General features: G+C 38.3%; 1 protein-coding gene across 1 annotated transcript; it reads left to right on the top strand.

Moving 5' to 3' along the window:
- Positions 1–1,639: 1,639 nt before the first annotated feature.
- On the top strand, positions 1,640–23,051 carry LOC146145505 (inter-alpha-trypsin inhibitor heavy chain H3-like). Its single transcript, XM_083389933.1, has 20 exons — positions 1,640–1,791; positions 2,342–2,538; positions 3,570–3,732; positions 4,334–4,434; positions 4,677–4,805; positions 5,888–6,027; positions 10,618–10,806; positions 11,251–11,379; positions 11,911–12,058; positions 12,565–12,745; positions 13,121–13,265; positions 15,549–15,669; positions 17,254–17,449; positions 18,373–18,589; positions 19,172–19,373; positions 19,835–19,909; positions 20,233–20,406; positions 21,473–21,655; positions 22,263–22,468; positions 22,813–23,051. The coding sequence occupies exons 1-20, from the start codon at positions 1,755–1,757 to the stop codon at positions 22,979–22,981; spliced, it is 3,102 nt and encodes a 1,033-aa protein (XP_083246059.1). The 5' UTR covers positions 1,640–1,754; the 3' UTR covers positions 22,982–23,051.
- The last annotated feature ends 837 nt before the right edge of the window (positions 23,052–23,888 follow it).

The following is a 23,888-nucleotide window of genomic DNA, read 5'->3' as shown; positions in this document are numbered from 1 at the left end:
TGGCTATGTTTCGAGAAAAACAGACATTACACTCAGCTGTTATGAACTTATGCTACGTTCATGTGATGTCAATGGGTAAGGCAGTTTAGACCAAGGGGGGAAGTATGTCTGTCAAAAAATGAACGGAAAGTTGTCAGTGTAAAGTCTTTAAACAAAATGTTTGCGCGTGGGCTTTGCAGGTCTGTATTGCAATATGCACGAGTTACAAATCCTTCACTTACAAAATAACGTAGCATAAAGATGATTTGCTTTTTGCTCGTAAGTTCGAATGTGAGAAGGCCACCACCGGTATATAACGAATGATAATTACTCGGTGAAATCGCTTTTGTCATGCAGATAAACCAAGGTCCATCAAGTATGAAGGCCTACTTATAAATTCCCATTAGCAAGGCTAGACGCTGCGGTTTAGGTTCAGTTAAATTTTATTACAAATCAATTCAAAACAACGCCGCGGGTGCGCGTTTAGAACCAATAGGAGCAATGTGGCTTTAGAACGATCTTATTGAATAAGGACGCTTGATAGATGAGGCACACGTGACTTTGTTTGCGACAACAAGATTCTAAAAGTAAATATGTGCAGTCAGACAAAACGCTTTGCTTGAACTAAAGTGCGAGTCAATGAGATCAGCTGTTTTAGATCCATTTAAACAGACACTGTTTTGGAAATATGTGTGAGTGTTTTTGTAGCGGCATAGTATAGGCCAGTGGTTCTTAACCTTTGGTAACCTGTCGAACCCCTATGTTATTCTGCAAGCGGTCGTTAAACCCCACATTTTCGCTCAGTATTAGTTTCTGCCTCCTAGCAGCTGAAACTGGGCATAATCAAATTATAAACCTGCATTTATATACCGTAGGTTAAATTGGCCAAACTTTCAATTTATAACGTTACATACACTTTGGGACATAAAAGAGATTTGAATTCAGCTTGAAATAACAGCATTTATGTTTGAGAGGGCGTTCTCGCCGAACCCTTGAAACAGCTTCGTCCAACCCCAAGGATTCGATCGAACCCTGGTTAAGAACCACTGGTATAGGCAGAATTAGATTCGATGATGTAGAACTGAATTCAAAGATGTGCGAGAAAGTACGTAGGAAGAAGTAAATACAAAGTACAAAGACAAGGTAACAAAATGTGCGTCGTAAACTCAAGTCAATTTGATGCTTTTACAGACATCATAAGTTCGCCGAGACATTTAAATAAAACTTAACCGTTGCGAAGATAAAATATAAATCATTTGTCTGCCATTAAAGTTGCCACAGCTATAGACAAATAAATATTAGTCCCTTATGTTCGGCCGCATTTTATGTTCAAAATTGTTGACCCGAATTCAGCAAAAATTTGCCAACTAAAATACAGGAGTTCAGAGAAAAACCTCAGACTATAAACAGAAGACTTCCAACCTTCGCCGAACATTAGTCTCCCCGTTTCGAAGAAAATTCAATTTACCTGACCTAATGCAACACTTAACGCGATTATGTAGCCCAACAATCCGGCTTAAATATACTTAAATTCTCGAAAGCCAACAAATTGCGCGACATTAAAGACTGGTTTCGAAGAGTCTTGCTTTCTTGTTTTACTTTCTTGCCAATGAAGCTCGTCGGTCTGTGGTGAGACAAATACATGTTTATTTTTAGGGACCCCTGCTGTGTGATAGAGAAGGAATGTAGTTGCGGAAATGGTTCAACCATAAAACTTGTGCAAATTTTAACGCTTCTTTTCGATTTGACTTCGAAGTTCAACTCGTCGAACCAATATGGCGCGTCTTGGAATTTTTGTCTTTCTTTGTACAGGTAAAACTATGACCCATTGTTGGGCTTTAAAATAGCAAACAAGGAAGGTTTATCGAAGAAGTAATATAAAAATAAAGCAATTATTCCAAATATTTGCAATGTTAGTTACGATAGGCGTAAATCAAAAGTAAGATGAAACTGAACTCTAGATTAAGAGCAACGATACTACTGTAAATCGTTTGCGGAATTATTTCTTTTGGAAATAATTTAGGACAAACGCCTTTAATATAGCTTTCAAAGGCAAGTTCGTTTTTTCAGGTACATGTCATTTTATAACAGAAGCCTTATTAGCTACAATTTTTAGGACATAAAGTATCTTCCACAGACAATAAAATTTCAACTTTGGAACACAATACACGGGTTTTTTTAGTAACTTCAATAAAAATATAAAAGCCATAATATTTGATAAAAGCGACATTTCGCAATTTACAGACGTTTCAGCAATAACTCATGCCATCATCAGTGTAAAAATCAAGTCACTTGGCAAAAACACAAAAAAAACATAAAAGAGTTTCTTCGCAAATGACCGGTTATTACATTTTATGTTTAGTGGCATTGGCCTTCTCTCAATCGTGCAACTTCGAGCTGGACTCGATTTACCACGAACAATTAATCAAGACGCCCAACTACCCCAACTCTTACCCCAATCATCTGGAGTGCTCGTGGTTGCTACGGGCGCCTGGCAACCAGCAAGTCCAGATATTGTTCAACGATTGGCAAACCGAGTTGGACTACGACTATATCGAGGTATGTAATTGCTTTAAGGTTCTTCTTATGTGATTAAGTTACAACTTGGTGTCCCCTTTAGAGTTTGAGATCCCCACTCAAATTAAAGCGACACATATATTGTTCATTTAACAACTAGCCAAAAAGTAAGTATCCAAAAAGCAACTGTGAGGTTCTCAGAAAATCTTGCTGTTCATTGTATATTTTTAGTATTTATTAGTATGTCAATTTCCATACTGCCCACCGCTTATATATAAATACGCTATTTCGTAGCTTTTCTGATATAGGTGAATGACCCACAATATTACCAAATGTTTACTAAATAACAGATTTTCCAATAAAAATGTTTACATGTGTAAACATCCGTACTATAGACCAGCGCTCCTTAATCGGTGCGTCATGGAAGATTGCCAGGTGCACCACGTGCAAATAAAAAAAATAAATTGGAAATATTTCACATATATTCTTTAACTTTCTCTACAAATGCACCTATGAGGTCAATGTAATATAAACTTGCACACGATCTCGTAATATCTCGGAAGTTAGGCAACCTCGTGTTTGGTTAGTACTTAATCGCTGGGAGACCGCCTAGGAACACCAATTGTCGTGGGCAAAAAATCAAAATAAAAAATGAACGAGCTAATCAATATACCCAGTACCGTCCAAAAATACGTTCGACGTTCAAGAGGTCCCCTGGGGTAAAAATGGGTTAAGAAACACTGCTTTCGACTACAAATGTTTTTCTGCAAAGATTAGAGCAGTGAAAGCTTCACAATCAATCATTTCGGTTTAATTCATCAGTGAAACCAATTTCGTGCATTTACGCCAGTGTTGCTCAACCTTTTTTTCGGCCACCCAAATACCAAGCGCAAGTATAACTGCGAAGAATTTCACATGAGTCATGTCTACGTATTTTCTCTCTTGTCACAAATTTTAAACAAATCTTGCTGAGAACCTCATTATATATAAGCACGTGAACTACTGCAGCCGGCGACCCAACAACATTACTCGACGACCCGAATTTGGTTAAGAAAATACTGATTTACGCCAAGGTGCGAGACGGAAGTACGAGAAACGCAACGCTCTTGGACACAGTGCAGGGAGAACAGGGAAGAAGCAGAAAGAGGTTTATCTCCTCTACCGGTATCTTGCTCATAACGTTCACGTCGGACCGGAGCATTGGCGCCAGGGGCTTTAAGGCCACATATAGAACAGGTAAACGAAATTTTGCTGATAAACCGATAAACGTATTTGCAGCGAAGTTTAATTTGACTTAACTTCCTGGTGTGCTTCAACTTTTAGGCAAAAATCACACACGTGTGTCTTTCATTTCCCGAAAGGCATATTCCATTTTAGCAAAGGAGTAAGATGTTAATGTTACGTGCTACAGGCTAATTTAATTATAAAATGTCTATTGCTTTATCTAAATTTTTAGAGAATAACATCGACTTTCTCGATAGAAACAAAAAAACGTTTTTCTTTTTACATAAAACTATGCGCTCAAAAAAATTGAATGTATTAATCTCAACACTCAAAAGAGTACAACGTAACTTAACCTTTCTACTATTTGACAAAAACTTACACGAGTTGCTATCTTTGTACAGAAATATACTGTTTTTAACATATACTTTGTTTTCTGGGTATTTAATTAATTATTCCTTCTATTTATCGTGATAGTTCTCTATCAGTCAAACAATTCATTTGCAATTATCATACATAAATATATTTGCGTTAAAATATTCTGTTACTTAAATACTTGTTTTTTTGTGACCATGATTTTATTTGATTATAAACCTGTGATATATTTGGCTTGCAGCTCTTCCAATGCAGTTCAACATTACGACAGTGATTCATTCGAGTTTAGCAGACACTCTAGTGAGCAGCAGAGTGACGAATCTTGACAACATTACCAGAGAGGTACAAAATTGCATTAAAAAAAATAACTTTCAAACTCACTGTAATTTTTATAAAGTTTATAGACATAAAGCGATGTAAATCGATGTTAAAACATGCCCTATTTAATAAAAATAAAACATAAAAATATGCCTAGTTTAACATGTTTTCAATAACGTTGTCCCCTGTAACAGTAAGGCAATTTAGTTATTCCAGTTTTTTTTGTCAAAACTTTTATTGTTAAAATTTGCGTTTCTATTTTAAAGATAAAGTTCGAGTACCTGCTTCCGCGATCGGCTGCAGTGACGTCATTCGAAATGACGACACGCGGCGTGACGTATCGTGGAATTCTTGAGATAAAGAGAGAGGCGTTTGTGAAATATGAAGAGGCGTTTGTAAGTATGCCTTGCTTCAATATTAAAGCCCCATAACTCGTATATGTTACGATACTTATGCCTGGTATTTTGGGCCAACGGTCCGGCCGTTCGATTCGATACCAAATGACGCAATTTCTCGTTTGTCAATCAGGCAATTTAGATAAAATAAAAACTCGCATACGTGAGATTTTATAAGTTGGGAAGTTCAATTTGCTTTGGCGCTAATACATAGGTATATTATTGTATAAAAAAATTACCTTTCAGAGTGGAAAACGCTGAGTTAGATCCCAAACCATGATTGAAATGCACAAAATTATATGGCATCAGATCTGCACCGATACACATGTATCAGATATCCAACTTTAAAAAGCATTAAAATGCTGTCAACTGAATATAACATTTTTGACTTCAAAAAAAAAAAAAAAAAAAAAAAAATACTGATGCAAACTGCAGGGTTTTTTAATATTGGATTTACGTTCCATTGTAGCCTACAATTCGTGCTGTGTAATTCCGTGTTGAATGCCTTGACAAATACGCGAATAGAAATCCTGTAAACCGGTTCTCTCTTTCAGGTAATAACAAACAAACATTAGCATGTATTCTAAACGTTATAAAGAACGTTTAACCCAGGTGTACCTAATTCAACTGCAAACACTTAAAGGATTTATTGCAATTAAGCAATTTAAAGCTGTAAAAACGTGTTTTCAATTTAATTTCCTAGACGAAAACAGCTAATAGCGCTTATGCAAAGGCGTGCCGGGGAACATACACGAAATAGACCGTCCACCCAAAAATACATGTCAGTAATTTTGACCAATAGGGAAATCTGACATGTTTTATGTTATATTTGCAAAACTAAAAAAAAACGGAATTTGTAACCTCGCATGTTGAAGACTCACTTTATATTAGACACGTTCACACAACTATAACCGTAAAATGTTTGCCTATTAAAATGATTAAACAAAAGTAGAAAGACGGAAATTAACGTCATTGTGGGGAGCAAAATGCTCAGGCGAAATTTGCATGTTGCAGCTTTTGGATAACGCGTATATAGAGTCGTATACTCGACACTGCAAAAACGCGTTCACACTTTTTTTTAGATCCAAGCGATCACGACGCCTTACATCAGCGGCCTCAAGCTCTCCATGAAGCTGTTCGACACCGCACTTTTCGTCCTTGCCGGAAAGGACGTGACCTTCAAGCTGAGATATCAGGAGATTGTCAGAGAGGCTCAGTCCAGGTAGGCATGTGCTGGAATCGAACAAAGGCCCCTGTCATTTTCTTTCTTGTGCCCACATTCATTCGAAAAATAAATCATATAAAGGTATTTACCTCTGTGAAGATTGTGACAAGCAAAATATTTTGGTTGCACAATAAGTACAGAACTAGAAAACCGGAAATATATAGTGGGTATTTTTCCATGCGTGTTTTATTGCCTTGTTAGTTTCACTGCAAACATTCAAATTTGTCTTTTACATTTAAACCATCTGACTTCTGTTTCTTTAATTTCTGTTCTCACATTGCTTCTAGAGAACTTTAAAATTGATTACAAATTGAATACCATTCTTTCTAGGTTGCCCTATATGCGGAGTTTTCATAGACGTATGAATTTTACATTTTGTCCGACACCAACTATAAGTTTCGCGATATCTATCTATAGATTACCTCATGGTACACGAGTCGCACATTAAGATCATGTTGTAAATTTCTGACTGTTCGATTCCGGAGTTTACACACACACGGCGCACGTGTATAGGATTGCGTAATACGACTGGTAGAATCTAATAAAAACGATATACCGCCAACGTTCCCCAAAAATGATAACGTTATATAAAACATATGACTATTTAACAACCCAACTTTTAAATTTAGGAATCTTATCCTCAGAACTAATAAGGTAAAAAATATATTATTCCATTACTAGTGAAAGAATTATTTAATTACAATACGGAAGAACAAAGTAAGATTTCAAGAACGAAGTAAGATTTCGAAGCCTTTTTATCGCGAAATATTATTGATGTTTTTCGTCGATAAATCGCCACTAAAAACTATTATGTTTTTTCGTTTGTAATCGTCTTTAGGTCTAACATTGCTTGTGGAACGTGTAAAATGTAAGCAAGGTACTTCGGAAAAACATTTGCTGTGGTGCTAGCATTTTTCCCGGCCTATACCCGTCCGTGGCCAGTTTGCAAAAAGCTAAGCAGTTAAATAGTGCCATTTAATCGGTCATTTGTGTACGGCCGGTGCTTGAAAGGTTTGCGAGGCTAAACATTACGCCGGGCAAACGGCATTTATCTCGCGCGCGCCTCTGTGAAGCACAAGTGGCCTTGGCACAATTAGAGCTTGTCGCACACACAGGCGGTCGGAAAAGATGTGAAGCTTGGTGCGAAATCGTGCCTCGCCAGCTGTAATTTGCACTTTGACGTCAAACAAGCCAAACGCGTTGGCGCTGGTTAAAAAACCCGTGCGCTTTTGTGCAAATACGCGTGGAATGCGCTCCGCTAAACCATCGCCTATATACGCGAGCCTTGATGACGTTTCGACAATATGATCCAACGGGCTAAAGGTTATCGTATAAAGTAAACATGCGAGGAAGTTTGTGACGTTGGAAGCGGTAAGGGTCCAGGGTGTTTTTACGAGGCGGCAATATCACGTTTTCTTTAATTCCGCATGGTAATGTAAATGCACCAGAAAGATGTAAAGGCGATTATATGCTCAAGCTTCGAGAGGTTATGTATTTTGAATTTACGCACCTAAAACTGACGTCTTTCAAAGGCCAAACGTTACATCCGTTTGTTGTTTTTTTGCATTTACAAACAATATAAAACGGTTTGGGTAACAACTAACAACATCCGATTTTAATGGATATAATTGATAACAATCGTCCGGTTACTAGATGCACTAGATGTATATATCATGTAGGTTACAACATGTTGCAATCTATCACTTCAAAGAAAAGAGATTTTCTTAGAATACGGGTGATGTTTTGCAGTGATGTTTCAATTCTAAGAATTGCGGCTAAACATTCTCGGTTGTTTTCCTGGTGTGAACAAAAATACCGATACATTCGCCCCGCCCCGCAGGCCTGCTTAACATACTTTGACCATTAAGTGCAAAATTTGACCCTTATTGTCGCAGCATTGAAACAAAAACGTCACTGTGGATTTGCTGTAAGCAAAACCGCACCCGCAATCCGTCTTATTTTCCGTTATGACTTTAGCATTTTATCAAAGTCGAGTGGAGCTGTGCCGCGAAATTACTTGGCGTAAAATGCCGCCGACATTTGATATCAAATCTTATCCAAACAAGCTGTAGCAGGTTAGGCCTTCCCTCCTGGTATAAGCCCTGGCCTTTCGGGCCGAAAAATAGCTTCCGGGGTTTGTCGACGTAACTGGATAGCAAAAGTGGATGTAGGAGATTGTACAGAATTGCAAAATACTAACAACACGGATTGACGATGACCATGGGTTGTCGAAACCAAGTGACAAGGCGTGTAAAGCAGTTCTTCCCAACCTTTTTCAGTTCGCGACCCACTTTTAATGCAAGTTTTATCGTGAAACCCACAATGAGATATGACCAAACGAATAAGGTTACCAAAAAACAAAAAAATATTTTCTACTGGCAAAAGTACTAAAAATTTTAATGTGACACAACACATCTAATTATTACGTATTTGTTACATTGTTGAATAAATGTTACGTAATGGTAATGCAATAATTTCCTGATCTAATAGATAACTAAAACATTTAGAAACGCTTCGCGACTCACCAGAAATAGCTTCGCGACCCACTGGTTGGGAAGCACTGGCGTGAAGCATACCGTTTATCGTATACGGGCCAATAGAAAGTAAGGTCGTCAGGTGTTGACCTCCACTTAAACACGTCACACATAGGGATATAAATTAATGCCATGTTGTTGGAATCATGTACAATTGACTTAGTTTGGAAACGAATTTACGTGGCTTCTAATTCGTTTATGTCGACATGACTGTAGGCTTTAGACGTTGTTTATTTTGGAATTATTTTGTTCGAATTTAATACAAATATTAAAATTTCGTATATGAACAATATGGTAAAAATATCTCATACAACTAGCATATTAGAGCCTAAACACTCGTGTTGAATAACTTTGCGTTTTCTTTTGAACGAAGATGATTGAAGTTGCATTTACCGCCATAATGACATTCGGCGCTTAAGTAAAATACGTGCTTTATATAGTTGAGACTTTAAATATCAAAATGTTAAGTTTAAATTCTCCCAGAGCCAGAGGCCTAAGTAAAACTATGTCTGCCTTTTCCCTATGTTATCGCATTTAAAAAGAACAGGTGTGAAATGGCGTGGGCTGTTTTTTGTTTAAATGTGGTTTCAGTTCGAGACAACATAGCTGCACTTTAGATCCGAACCTAGCCTTGCAGCCTGCGGCATAAATAGCGCGACACGTCGTATGGCTGCTGTACACCCCTTGTTTATTTGCAATGGTTACCCTTGAACATATTTCAGTTGATAAAAAAGGGCAAGAAACCGGTTTGTGTGTTTCTTATGACACTCTTCTCTTCCTTCCATATTCCGGATTCAGCTTAGAAGGCAGAGTGATACCCATAACTTCTCCTCACGTACAGTCTCGCCTACCGTGCTAAATGTCAACCCGTTTAACCTAAATCCTTTTTTATCATGCCCTAAGAGCGTGCTCCTATAACCTCCAGATAAGGTGCCTAAAATTTCACGCTACGTTTTTAGGCCCTTTGCTTGCTCTAATTCTGGGGCTTCCGCTGTACTTTGACCAAAGCACTGTAAAAAAACTATCGGACTTTGCAACGTTAGAATTCCAATTTTGTGCAACGTTAGATTTGAAGTGGTACTTTGACCATAATTCGCATTTTGCTTAGATTCATTCGTAATTTGTATCAATGCCTAATTCAGTTTCAATTCTAATAGCGAGATATCAAACCACATACACGTATATAAGGTTAAGATAGTTGTTTTATCATCTTTATATCAGCTTCCTTCTTTTTTCTTATATATTGGTACCTTGTATATATATACATAGCCTATAGTAGTAAAACATGATGCATTCAGAGATACATTAGGATTGCCTGATGAAACAAAGTACATGATGTGTAAGACTCGCCAAAAAAAAAGTAGGACATCGCCAAAGTTAGGTGGTCTAAATTTTGTATATTGGTTAGGGCGTTTGCCATCCTTCTCGGCAATCTATGGAAAAGTAAAATTCTGTTTTAGACTATGTTGTAACATCACTTTATCGCCTAGTTTGTAAAAAAAAATAGTTGTAAGAAAAATCACCTTTTTAAATAAACTGAAATAAATATGAAAATATTGTAAATTTGCCTGAAAATTGCAAAAAGATGATTGGCTATAAGCACACATGATATAATTTCCCGCAACTTCACGTGATCATACAAACAGTAGGACTTGATTTGCCGATGGAAATCATTTTTGTTTTTGTTTTCTATCGGTAAGCAACACAACTAACCTCGAGCCTAACTGCATTCCATAATTTGTGGTCGCCAAAGATTCACGCCAAAGTTGTTTTCGGCTTAAATCCTACACCAAAATAAAATTATCTATATGCCAAAAACGACAATTTGTTTTGGTAAATTGCTAGGCCGGCGATATTCTACGCCAAATGACATCACCTGCGTGGTTATGGACAAGCATTCCACACCTAAGATCTCTGGCGGTAAGCCCCACTAGAATGCAACCGGGACGCCAAGAAACTCACTTGAAAACAACGCGAGCCCGACATACAATCAGACAGTCTTGAACGAAAATCTATATACAGCGAACAAGTTCAATTTCCCGATTTCTCCCAGGTTCGTGTACCGAGCGGCCGTGTTGAGGGAACAGCTCTTCAGTGACATTCGTGTCGATTTTCACGTGTGCGGTCGAGCCCACATAGACCTGGTTCGACTCCCGCCCATCGAAAGCAGCAGCAGCGGCCTGCCTCATGCCGGCAACAACTCGCTAGAGCTGCCCAGAGGCTTTAACGTCACCAAGAACGGGTAACTTTATTTTGTAATCCGCTGGTTGCGGGATCACTCATATAGAAGTTTAACTGACCCCTTAAAATCATTCAATTACAACAGTGATATATTTTTTCGTTTTTGATCGCCATTAAAGATTCTGGTCTGTAAGTGTAAATAAATTCTCAGAAAATGTTTAAATTTGCTAGCTTCTATACGTAACGTATACTTTTTGGCCGTTTTTATCACTTTGTATTGGCTTAACCTTAAACGCTGAACATAATGATATCATAAACAACTTATATACTGTTAGTATTATGTAAAATATTGTTGTTTTGAGGACCGTAGATGTATGGCAGCAATGCACCCTGTCTGTATGGCGTTAATGTTAACCGTTTTCAGTTATATGGCAAAGTTTCAAGTTAAAACATCTTCTCAATAGACCTACTACATGCAAAATTTACAAGATTAACTGTATTTCAGCAAATTTGTTCACGCCGCCTACCGACCACCCTCTGCAAGGGAAACAGCGCCGTTTGGTGGCCAGTTCGAGATCCAATTTAATTACACGGAGCCTACAAAACGCGCCGGGGTGTTTTACATCAACAACGGGTAAGGTCTAATCATTTTTAAAGTAACTTACAGCGGGACATGTGGCCATGACCACCCAAAAGATCAAAAACGAACAAATTTTTCTACTTAAACGATATTATAAAGGCTTTCTCTTTTAAATATGACCTTTGTATGAAATATAACACCTCTCCAACCTAAAACTATAACAAATGAACACACTGTGTAGTCTTCTAAAGATTACTTCTGTGTCACATCACGTTTTGACGTAAGTTTGTGACGTCACGTTATATCGTAACCTTGTGACGTCATCTCTCAGAAATATTTTCATGCCCCCTAAATCAAATAAAATTGGTCAGAATAAATATCTCGCTTGCGTCAATAACTCCTCGTATTTGAATTTAGGTCACGTCTTGGTATAAAAATGACATTGAAACAAGCAAATAAAATTCTTCAAAATGGCTTGGATTTTTTTAACTTAACAAACCCATACTATCTAGCAGTAGCAGCGGTCGATCAAGTTTATAAAATAAATAGCGTTATCAGCTCGTAATAAATGTGGTTTAAAACTAGGTATTTCATGCACAATTTGGCACCAAAACTTCCCGAGATTCGCCGAAGGATCGTTTTTGTCCTCGACATTTCTGGTTCAATGGCCGGAGTCAAAATGGAGCAAGTCCGAACCGCAGTGAAAAACTTCATAGAGGCCATCGATGAAAAGGTAAATACTGCAAAATTATTTTACAAGTTTCGCAAATCAATAGGAAACAGTAATATAAGATTTTTATTTGCTTTAAGCTGTTAACATCTGGGTTTTATTATGGATAAAATATTTAACGCCAAACGTTTGGTTTGTGTTTTCAGCTTTATAAATTTCCAATAAAGCTATGCCATTCTGTCACTTATAACCTTTTGTGGGAGTTTTAAAGCATATTTTTTCTAATGAAAATATGAAAGCCATAATTGTCGATAAAATTGACATTTCGCAGTTTACAGACGTTTCAGCAATACCCGATGCCATCATCAGTGTAAAAATCAAGTGAAGATAAAAGCGATAAAATATTCTTTCTATTCAAAACAAGTTATACCGGCAATACGTCGCGTAGTAAATGTCCCTTCCCTGTCGACCAAAAGTTGTTTTGCTATTAAGGTTTATGTTTCAGTATCAAAGACAAACCAATACTTTATAACTGCTGAATCGAAATGCAAAGTTTGATTTTTTCGCAGGTTTTGCTAAACATCGTGCTCTTCGAGTCGGTAATCCGAGTGTGGAAGCCGAGGGCTGGACTTGTGCCTGCCAGTCCCAGGAACAAGCGGCTAGCGCTCGAGTTCATGAATAGTCTCGAACCAGACGGCGCCTCCAACATCAATGGCGCGCTTATGACTGGCCTGAGACTACTCAAGCAAGGTAGAATTTGACGTAAAATAACAGAGATTAAACAACACTTAATAACAGAGATTGAACAACACGTTTGGTATTAGAGAGCAGTAGTTGTTTGGTTCGTTGTTAGTCAATTTAACCATATATATTTCTAAACAATTCAAAGATAGTTACTGGTACTTTGTTCTGCCATTTTCAAATTTTAAATGGGCTGCATTCTGTAAAAAATACAACATCACTCTTCACGTTAAAACAACTACATGCTGTTGGGTAAAGAGCAATCTGATGATTGTAGAGGGTTCGCCAAACTACAGTTCGTGGGATGAATCTTTGTTAGGAAGTAATATACCTTTTATTTTTTTAACGTTGTCCACGACTTTCCAAAATGTTTCTTTTTTCCAGACGCGTCCATGACCAACCGTCCACCGCGCAACTTCATTCACTCGACGACCGACCTGCTGATCTTTCTCACCGATGGCAAGCCAACCATTGGTCGAACAGTGCCGTCCGCTATCCTGCGAAACGTAGCAAGGCAAAATTCAAGAGGGTGAGGGCAGGGGCGTAGCGTGGGGGGGGGGTGTCTAGACACCCCCCTTTGAAATCTCAGTAAACAATGATCAAAAAACTACAACCGTGATTGCTGCGATGTTACATCAGAAACATTGCACCTGTCAATGAAAACACGTCGATGCTTATCGCCGCCAAAGCCTAATCACCGCTCATTATCGTTGTTTCATTTAGCAGTTCGTCTGTCACCAGCTTAAGTTATCTCTACCACGCCTGATAACTTTAGTGTTAAAACGAACATTCTCAATAACGTAGGAAACTGGCGTGTAAGCTACAGCAAACGACTTCACCGCAGGTCGCTCTATTGAATGTTTTTTATTAGCCTCAATCTTGAAAAGGACCGCTTGACCGCCGTATTTTCAACATAGATTAAAACGTCGGCAAACTATAGCTTCCCGCTAAACTGATAATAAATGGCCGTCTTAACTTCAGTAATAAGCCATGTTTGTATGTTTTTATCCAGTTTCAGCTAAATAATTTACTAATTATTCAGAGTTCAAAAAGGGCGATTTTAAAGCCACGCTTCATACCATCGGCGAAATTAAAGGCAGTGATATTATCGTGTTTTGTTCGTTTTGGTCAGGGTTTAGCAAACTGTCCGAAGCGGTAATGTTTTTAATGAAAAAAAAACATAAAAAAAACTGGGTCACGCTTCTCAAGCTAATGCGTAACCAAAATCTAACGCAAAACTCCGTTTTTGTCTTTTTTTGGTCGACCGTAAAACGCAGTATATTTTGTCTTTCGCTGTTTGTTGAGGTTGGTTGATTATATTATCAAGTGTGAATTCGACAATTAACAACGCTAAGACAAACAGTCTTTCCTTTTTCCCGCTAAAACGTCGAAGTTAGGCGCAGCTAATTTCTCTCTGTTCGTTGTCTGCTCTAATATTCGATGTTGGTTAACAACGGATTTTTTAACTGAAGCAGATTCTTAAAAGGTGGTATAATTATGACTGTCGTGCGCATTTTAAAATCACCCTTTTTAAGTTATGATAGTTAACGAAAAATTATTCTCTATAAGCATATTCATTGGCCCACGTATTTCGTGTGCAATTGACACAACTTATTTCCCCTAACCGCAGCTTGTATTTTAACTGACTTGGCACACTGCTCAGCGCAGATGTTGCGCTAATTCTGGCATAATAACACCTTGGAAAAACGATTTTCGTTTAGTATTGCAGGTGGCGAAAGGCGTGCCTGTAATTTACCTCTAGTCCCGTACATGGAACTTAGGAAACTGCGCTGCTGATAGTTTATGATTCTTCCGAAATCAATCACACATATTTTACGGTCTTGGTTTAGTTTTTCGCCTGGCAGGAGTGTCGACGACGCACGTGTTCACATTTGCTGGACGTTAGTTGTTTCTGATTAGAATGTTTTATGACGTCATTACAATCACTATTTTATGGCGTCACACCCGTCACTGTTTTATGACGTCATTATTCATTAACGTCAGACGAAAAATAGGGGAATTCCCTAAGTTAAATATGGACACCCCCTTTGAAAAGGTCACGCTACGCGCCTGGGTGAGGCTTTAGTGGCCTACACTGAGCTATTAGCAAAATTTCAATTTTAGATGCATTGCCGCCTATAGTTAAAAGACCCAATACACAAGTTTGTTGTAGAAAGTTATTTTACAACATAATAAGCTGTTTTGCACAACTTAGTCAGTATACCCAAGTCTGTGACTCCCAAGGAGGTCGATTATGCCGTTTATTCTCTCATTTTCTAGCTATTTCTTTTTTAACATATAGACTACTAAGGTATCTCACAGTGCTTCTATACGTTATACTGTCTATGGATAGAAATCTAATAATTAGCAGTTTATCCCGATCTGATATCAAATCACGTGATTAATGTGGTCCAATAAACATAATTCATGAACTTCGAAAAACCCATGCTTACGAAATTATTGAGCGATAATTTACGTTGATGTTATAGCACATGTTATTTGCAGACAAACTTATAATTTCCCAGACAATCACATATCAGGGAAAAAGTTAGTTTTAATTAGGTTTCGGATCAGCACTGCTATACATCTATCAGAATATTACTTCTACCTGTCCTATATTGTGTTGGGTTTTGATTCTTGTATAATCCCTAGTTATGGCCTGTGGAGTTTTAAAGCCCATAAAAATAAAAATAAAACTTCAAACTTTTATCGATGAACTTCGCTTTCGGTAGGTTTGGTGTTTTTAAATACGCTGTTAACTCGAAGCAATTGCGCATGAAAAAGTGGACGAGTTTGTTACGTTTTCGAGCAGATACGGCATCATCACTATCGGTTTCGGACAAAATGTGGACGTGGACTTTCTGCGGAAGCTGGCTCACAACAACGGAGGAGAATGGAGGCAGATATACGAAGATGCCAGCGCTGGTAGACAGGTAAAAACTTATTGCATATCTACCAAGGTTTTTGCGGCCGACAAGTAGGCCAACTTTTTGGTGGTAATTATAGTCACACAGAAATGAGGGATTCAGGGAGCTTTTTTCAGACTGTTATAGGATATAATAAAAGCATTTTTCATTAGACAGGAAAAAACATATCGAGTTATTGAAGTTATTTATAGGAGAAAGATATTTCGCCAACAATGGCGTCGTCGGTTCTCAGAAGTGAACGGCTCTCAACAGCTTAAAGATTATTTGCTTTATTTCGAGTCATTGTCTTTATTGGTGAGCTAGGGTTACGCGCATTTTTTTTTAACAATTTCGGTTTGCTGAAATACAAAAACAAAAAACTATAAGTATCCAAATTGACGGTAAAAATGTTACGATTAAGTTTGGATAACATGTAGTAACGTATTTTGTCATGACGGGTCTGAAAAAAGTAAATGTGAAATCAATATTTAATTTGATTTTTTTTAGTTCCTGCATTAAAATGTCTTAAATCGTATTTTATCAATAAAGGTGAATGAAAGACACACACAAACATATGTGTTTAAAAACATCTGCGATCTAGCCCCTCGGAAGTTGCTCTATGTACAACGATTACGGCTTCCGTATCAATAGTACACCGAAAAGCCATCGCAGACTCGCCGAATCTGTCGATCTATGATGCAAGCAGAGCCAGCCAGAAAAACAACTCGCCTGTAGTGAGGTTCGAACTCACGACCTCCGGTCAAGCCGGGACCGTCGCTCTACCAACTGAGCTATGCAGGCTCAGAGAGGAGCGAGTCGAGAAACAACCATGCGCCAATACTTGCACATTTTGTTAGTACAAGCAACTTCACACTGGGGGATCATCAGTCCGTATCAATCAATGAAAGACACACACAAACATATGTGTTTAATAACATCTGCGATCTAGCCCCTCGGAAGTTGCTTTATGACCAACGATTACAGCTTCCTCAGTTGGTAGAGCGACGGTCCCGGCTTGACCGGAGGTCGTGAGTTCGAACCTCACTGCAGGCCAGTTGTTTTTCTGGCTTGCTCTGCTTGCATCATAGATCGACAGATTCGGCGAGTCTGCAATGGCTTTTCGGTGTACTATTGATACGGAAGCCGTAATCGTTGGTCATAAAGCAACTTCCGAGGGGCTAGATCGCAGATGTTATTAAACACATATGTTTGTGTGTGTCTTTCATTGATTGATACGGACTGATGATCCCCCAGTGTGAAGTTGCTTGTACTAACAAAATGTGCAAGTATTGGCGCATGGTTGTTTTTCGACTCGCTCCTCTCTGAGCCTGCATAGCTCAGTTGGTAGAGCGACGGTTCCGGCTTGACCGGAGGTCGTGAGTTCGAACCTCACTGCAGGCCAGTTGTTTTTCTGGCTTGCTCTGCTTGCATCATAGATCGACAGATTCGGCGAGTCTGCGATGGCTTTTCGGTGTACTATTTATCAATAAAGTTTATACAATATCAGTGCGTCAGTCCCTTGAATAGGTCGTCCCTAAAACGTTACTAACCTAAACCCTTACTCTTTACTGATCGATCAGAATTTATTAATTGTTTGCAAATATTTTTCAGATTCAAAATTTTCTCGCCACGATCGGCGCCCCTTTGCTCACTGACGTCACAATCAAGTACCCACCCGGTCAGGTCGAGAGGTCAACTCTGCTTGACCACAACGTACTTCGTCTGGGTGAAGAGGTCATAGTGTCAGGGATTTTACCCAAGAACTCGACGCTGACAGATGGCGACGAAATAACGATAACAGTTACAGGTGGGACACGATATAAGCTTGCCATTTTTACTAATTCTTTCAGGGACATTTAAGTGCATTACTTTCGTGTCTAAAATAATGTCCTCGTTTCATCCTTGCAGCAACGATTATAAAGTCGCGCAGCATTTATAAAAAGCCTAAATTATAATCCACCCTTCGAGGTGCCCATCGGAATTCTATGTGATTTTTAAACATTATTTTTTTAGTACAATTTAAGTTTATAATTTGGTCTAAAAAAATTTTATTCGAGTCTAAACATAAAACTATTTCAGTCTAAAAATAAAACCTGTTTTCCACCCGTTCACCAACGATTACAAAGTCGCGCAGCGTTTATAAGAAGCATGAACTATGATCCAAACTTGAGACGCAGTTAACAAGAATTCTCATACCGGAGATGAAATAAAAATATTTTCGCTACTAAAGCTCTGCAAAATAAGAAGGGGTCTTGTGGCACTGGGTACGCCACATCACGCTATATCAAAAAGTATCAAATTGGAAGTGTTGCTAATGGTTTTGAACAAACACTGTTAAAACGTGACTATTCGTAATAATAAATTCATGAATAGGAAAAAATGTAATTTTTAAAACCGGCTTTTTCGATCAGCTTCTGCCATTGTTTAATTGTGCCAACAATCCAAATATAGTTATGATAAAATTACTTCCCCATGATGTGTCTTATATTTTATGTTAAACAATTCTAATCTGTTTTGTTTCTCAATGTGAAATGTATTACCATTTTTGTCCTTACCTCGTAGGCCACTCCCGAGGCCAAAAAAAATATTTTGCCCCTTTTTCTAACAGACCCTACAAATATATATATTTAACTGGTAACAATACTTCCTACATGATATGTTTTCTTTTGGACGTGGCATGATCCTAATTATTTTTACTAATTTGCACTGTGTTGACGTATCATCTCGTAGGCCACTCCGAAGCCAAAAACAGAATGGTGCATTACGACCTAGTGGTGCGCAACGCCACCGTGTGTTCGCAACTCGACGGCGTTCGAGAGTCCGCGAACGTCGGCGAACGGATCTACGGTCTGCTGCGCATCATGGAGCTCAAAGATTTGCTGGAAGCAGCTACCACCGAAGAAGAGAGAAGAAAGTACAGAGCGGAATCGATTGTTCTCTCAATGAAGTAAGATTCAAGAAAAGTTAACCTTTAGTTTTTGTTTTTTATCGCAACCTTAGAAGGTTTGTAAATTAGGCGAAGAACGAACTTTTCGCTAACATGCCACCGCCTGTTTAAACAGTTTTCTTAATTCGTAAAATCAAAATAAATCTTTTATCCTAATAAACGAGGCATAGAATACTAAAAAAACAGAGTTTAAGGTTGATTTTAGACAGTTTATACGGGTACCAAGCATAAATCATCCTCGCTGAATTAACTGTGATAACGAGTTTAGCATCAAATTATTAAGATCGAAACTAAGTTGTTACTACTTATTAAAAATTAATAAGCAAGGTTTAAAAATGTTTTTTTTTTAACTTGGCCCCTGCATTCCAATTTATAGATAAAGTAGTGTCATTTTGAATATTTTAATTTCGTATTAAAACCTTAACGTCAACAGATTTTTATAAGCTTTTGACATGCAATACTCGGCACAACTGTTCGACTCAAGTGTTAAAACTGTGTATTAGTTCTTGCGTTAACTTTGGCGCATCCCTTCTGAATACAATTTATTTGATTTGCTAACCTTTTTCGTTCGATTCATTCCAGATACGGATTTGTAACGAACGTCACGGCACTCATCATAAGATCTAGCGACGCAATCCCAACAAGACCTTCCGTAACTCTGACGGAACAACCGATACTAATCACCAGAGCACTTCGAGACTCGACGGATCAAAGGAACCTGGACGTAGGTCCGGTTGCCAGGACGAGTGCCGACACCAAGGAACCACTGCCGTGGATTTTCCAGGTTACTATTGGCGAGTGTTTCGCGACGTTAACATTCTGTGACAACAAGGCCGCATATCCCGAAATGAGAGTTCTATGCTATCTCTAAAAAGGCAAAATTATTTCGCTCACAGTTGTATTCCTTGTTGCTTAAATAAACTTCCACTCAATCTATATTAACATCGCTTGTTCTGAAATATATTTCATAAGAGCAGTAATTTCAACATATTACAATACTGACGAATTGCAATTCCAAAAAGGTCAAGCAGATCGACTTCATCGTGATTAAGAAGTTGCTAAACGAACTTGTACCTTTTTGGTTTTGCAATTCATTATTATCAAACAACATTACAGATCCATGCCTTGTACACCCAGGCTACTCATTATCTTACACACCATATTTTACCTGCTTTATGTCTTGTTTGCCGTTAACTGCAAATATTTAAGTTATTAACATAGTTTTCTATACACCGATTTTTTCAGGGAGATCCCCATTTTATTATCGCGTTGCACCAGCATATGAGAGTGTGTTTCACCTGGGGCGGAAAGCCCGGCAAAGTAAGTTGTTAGAATAATCGCCTTCATTTTGCCTATTGCATCTTAGAAATTTAACGTTTTTTAAGTTCAAAAAAGTTACTAATTCATAAACAAAGGAAAGAAGACAAAAAATTACATGGCTGCAATCAAACTTGGTCGTGTTCACTGTAGCCTATACGTATGAAGAAAGTATGATTGATTTAAAAAATCGACTGACCTACGCATACGAAACTGCGAGAAATATTAAACGCTCAACTTTCTATTTAAAATAAGGCTTATGCATTTTTGATAACCCGTTAAAAGTAAATTAAAAAATACAATTACCCAATGGAGGCGTTTTATAGATTTACAATCTCCTTGGCGACCCAGACAATCAGATTCGCGTGAACGGTCTTGTGGTGGGAGCCCCGCCTCGTCCGGCCACCGAAATCCTCAAAGTGCCTTGTATGGCACACGAAGAGAGGACCTACTTCAGCCAACTGTCGTTTCGTTTCGGAAACGCCAAAGTCGCTTTCCTGGTGGGTGATTGAAGTTCGGATTTGTTGAACTCTGTGGCTTCGATTTTGGGGGGCTCGGGTTTGGGGCTTATGTTTAGGAAGGTATATCTTATGATTTGAGGACTCTTGATAGTGTTCATTGCTACAATAAATCATTTAAACTATTAAAGATTGTTAAAACCTTGAGTCACCAACTATCAAATGTTCGTCATAAATCTACCAATGCTATAATAAGCGATGCCGATTTTTTGACTATTACCCAAGACCTTCACAAACCTTACTTTAGGTTTGTAATAAACTGGGAACAAAATACAGCATATCTGTATAGGAATGTATGGTTATTCCTCCAAGTACTTCAACCCCTTAATATGGATTTAAATCTTAATTGAGTTTCAGGTTTGTCATACGCATTCAGCATAGCTAACGATGTGAAGTATTGTCGCGCTGTAAATATTTTGTGGCTTATCGTTTTCAAAAGTCTCAAATTGTTTTTTTTAATTTTGGCATCTCAGTATACACAAATGCCAACACTCCTTCGCGGTAGAACTTTATTGCGAAGATTCTTACTCAAGAAAGAATAGCCTAGGCCCTAGGCCAGGGGTGTCCAACTCAAACATGCCGGCGTGCCAATTTTTTATCCTAAAACTTCTTCCCGTGCCAAAGTTTAGTAATATAATTCTTTCTAATAATAAAGGCGCTATTTTACAAATAATAAAAACGTGTAGATAGCAGTGCGCATTACTGCATCTAAATGTCCGTTGGTGAGCTGACTTTTGCTTTTTGTTTCTTCACACCAAACTTTAGAGTTATGTGCATGCTAGCCTCCACTACAATATAATGCTATAGTAGTAATTGTAAGTTGTTTGTAAACAATATCAATTTACTGTATAACAAATTAGGTATTTTTTTACAATTGGGTGAATAGCAAATTAAGTAATTTAGGGGGGCTTGCGTGCCATTTTTTATTTGGTCGCGTGCCACATTTGGCACGCGTGCCGCTTGTTGGACACCCCTGCCCTAGGCCCTATAACTAGTGTATAGGATTGTAAATTGACAGTTTGAGGTCTCATATAATTAATTTGTCCAGGTTACGCCGCACAAGGTCACAGTTTTAAATGCAACAGATGGAAAGCGCGTAAAAGAAACAACTTTCGACGCTTCCGATGAAGCTGTTACGCTTCAGGATGAACTCACGCAAATGAAGGTCTTCAATATTTCTCGAATGCACTCGGTGGTTAACGTCACTCTTCGTGGCATTGCTACCTTCACCGTAAGTTTATTTTTGGAGGATTTTTTTCTGATGCTTTACATAGGATATTTTTCCGGCTTTTTAATTTGTTTCTGTGGAAAACTTAATGGGGCATATCGTAAAGTGTGGATGTGATTTTTAAACGTCACACTTTCATATACACGCACTTAAAGTGCTTGGAGAACTAAACAACTTAAATTCCATATTTTGGAGTGGTGAGAACATTTTTCTAAAATATTTTAAATACATCTGCAATGATGTATGAAAAATATTTAAAAATTTGCATGCTTTATTGTGTCGTAATCGTTAAATTTCCCGCATCCAGCAGCACAAATAATATAATAATGCCTGGTTGGACAACATACTATATGCTTCAATTAAGATAGAGGAATAAAAAAATTCATCATTTATTTTCTTTGCACAAAAATGACAACATTGCAGCGCACATTTTAATCCATCAATTCCCCCGAGGAGGAGGTATGACCAAGTTAAGATTCAGTGGTTAATAGAGTCTAAGGAAAAATACACACACATATCTGTTCAACAACTGTCATCAAGCCGTTCTGAATTCATAGAAAACTATAGCGTATATTGTAGTAATTCAATGACCTTACTTTGTTTCGCTCAGGTGAGTCTCCACAGGACGCAAGACAGACGGCTACTGCATCATCCGAAGCCGATGTCCGATCACGTCGACATGATTGTAGACGTCATTAAGCACTTGTCGCCAAAGTCCAGCGGCATTTTTGGCGAGTTTCTTTCTCGCAAGATGCAGCGGCAAGGAAAAAGAGCCCACGTCGTCGACAAGGACAAAAAACACTTTCTGAAATACAGGTAAGGTTTGAAACATACGTGTTTTAGTCTAGTCTTTGGGCATTTGCCCCTTATAGTTAAACGGATCACAAGAAAATCGTAAGTTAAGCTTTTCAAACGCATTGAACAGTGTAAAACGGGCGAAAAAATATATAAATTTTAGCATAGTTAAGGAACTGAAAATATGAGATCAAAAGTTCGAACCTCACAGCAGTTCCAATATTAGCGTAGAGCTGAAATTCTAAATCGAAGAATACCGTTTTAAACAGCTGCGTTAACGATCATTTTATTCCAACAATACGCTATGTAAACTGATTAAGCAGCAATCAAAGCATAAAACAACGTGATTTTATGTGGATTTGCAGGCAAAGGCAAGTAGAAGTGGAGCGAATCGACATGACCGATCCAGTCACGCCAAAAGGCGTCCTTGGTTGCTACTACGTTTGCAACTCTACGGATTTTCTCCGGCGAAATGCGGACTTCTTTCGGGTTCCGCAACTACTGGACGCAATTACGCCCGAAAACGCGCGATAGCTTGCCAATTGTACTGATTTACGTTTTATAGCTGTGGTGAAAGACGACGTATTTTTTATACTCTTCATGATTCCTGCTTGTTCGCAAAAGCGCTTCTTATACGCGACAAACAGTCTGACGGCAAATGGGGCTCATAATAACTGCCCCGACCGAAGTATGACTTTCAGACAAATCAAAATTGCGTATAGACGAATAGGAACGCTTTGGTCGCAAAAACAATTTTGTTGCCGGCACAGCAATAGCAGGTCCAATGGTGGCACTAGTAAAACGGTCTGCTTTCTCGGGATGGGGGACTAGTGGTGTCAGACATTGAGAATTTCAGTATACTTGTCAACATAGATTACAGAATCAGTTAATAAAGGTAATGAATTTTACTAGGCCTATACTTTATAACGTCACAGATTGTTTTTTCGCACAATCCAAGGACAAAACGTATCTGCCTTTGTGACCCTATGTTGTTTTACAGCCTGTTACAACTTCAGTCAACGCCCCCTTTGAAGGATTCAAACATTGAATGCCACCCTAGCTTACATAGTCCGTTGCCAATATGAGACGCCATGCTTAGCATTAAGACCACTTTATTTCAATTACTTCCACATTGTCAAATTCTGCTGCCCGTACTAAACGACGTTCTTTGTTTTTCGGCTGGAACCCTACGATTTGTATCGTACTTACAAGGTAGTACCCATGTGTAACGTTATTCCGCGCCTGTATAAATTTGCACGAAGAGCTTTCTATACATTTTGAAAGAAATACACTGCAAAAAATCCTACGGTTTTGCTTGAATATAGGAAATTACCTAAAATACAAGAGAAAAAATTTGGAGACCCTAACCACAGTTTCGTGTTAACAAAAAAATCGACTTCGAAAACCAAAATTATGAACTTTGATGTAGACAGTGATAAGG

Source organism: Ascidiella aspersa, chromosome 5 (genome assembly GCF_963924565.1).
Source record: "Ascidiella aspersa chromosome 5, kaAscAspe10.2, whole genome shotgun sequence".
Classification (NCBI taxonomy): domain Eukaryota; kingdom Metazoa; phylum Chordata; class Ascidiacea; order Phlebobranchia; family Ascidiidae; genus Ascidiella; species Ascidiella aspersa.
This window is presented reverse-complemented; position numbering and strand designations above follow the sequence as displayed.

Bases quoted from the DNA above. Each gene is read 5' to 3' on its own strand.
- LOC146145505 (XM_083389933.1), top strand. From the start codon at position 1,755: ATGGCGCGTCTTGGAATTTTTGTCTTTCTTTGTACAG. The intron at 15,670-17,253 runs GTAAAAACTTAT...AATATTTTTCAG, and splicing joins ATGCCAGCGCTGGTAGACAG to ATTCAAAATTTTCTCGCCAC. The intron at 20,407-21,472 runs GTGGGTGATTGA...TAATTTGTCCAG, and splicing joins ACGCCAAAGTCGCTTTCCTG to GTTACGCCGCACAAGGTCAC.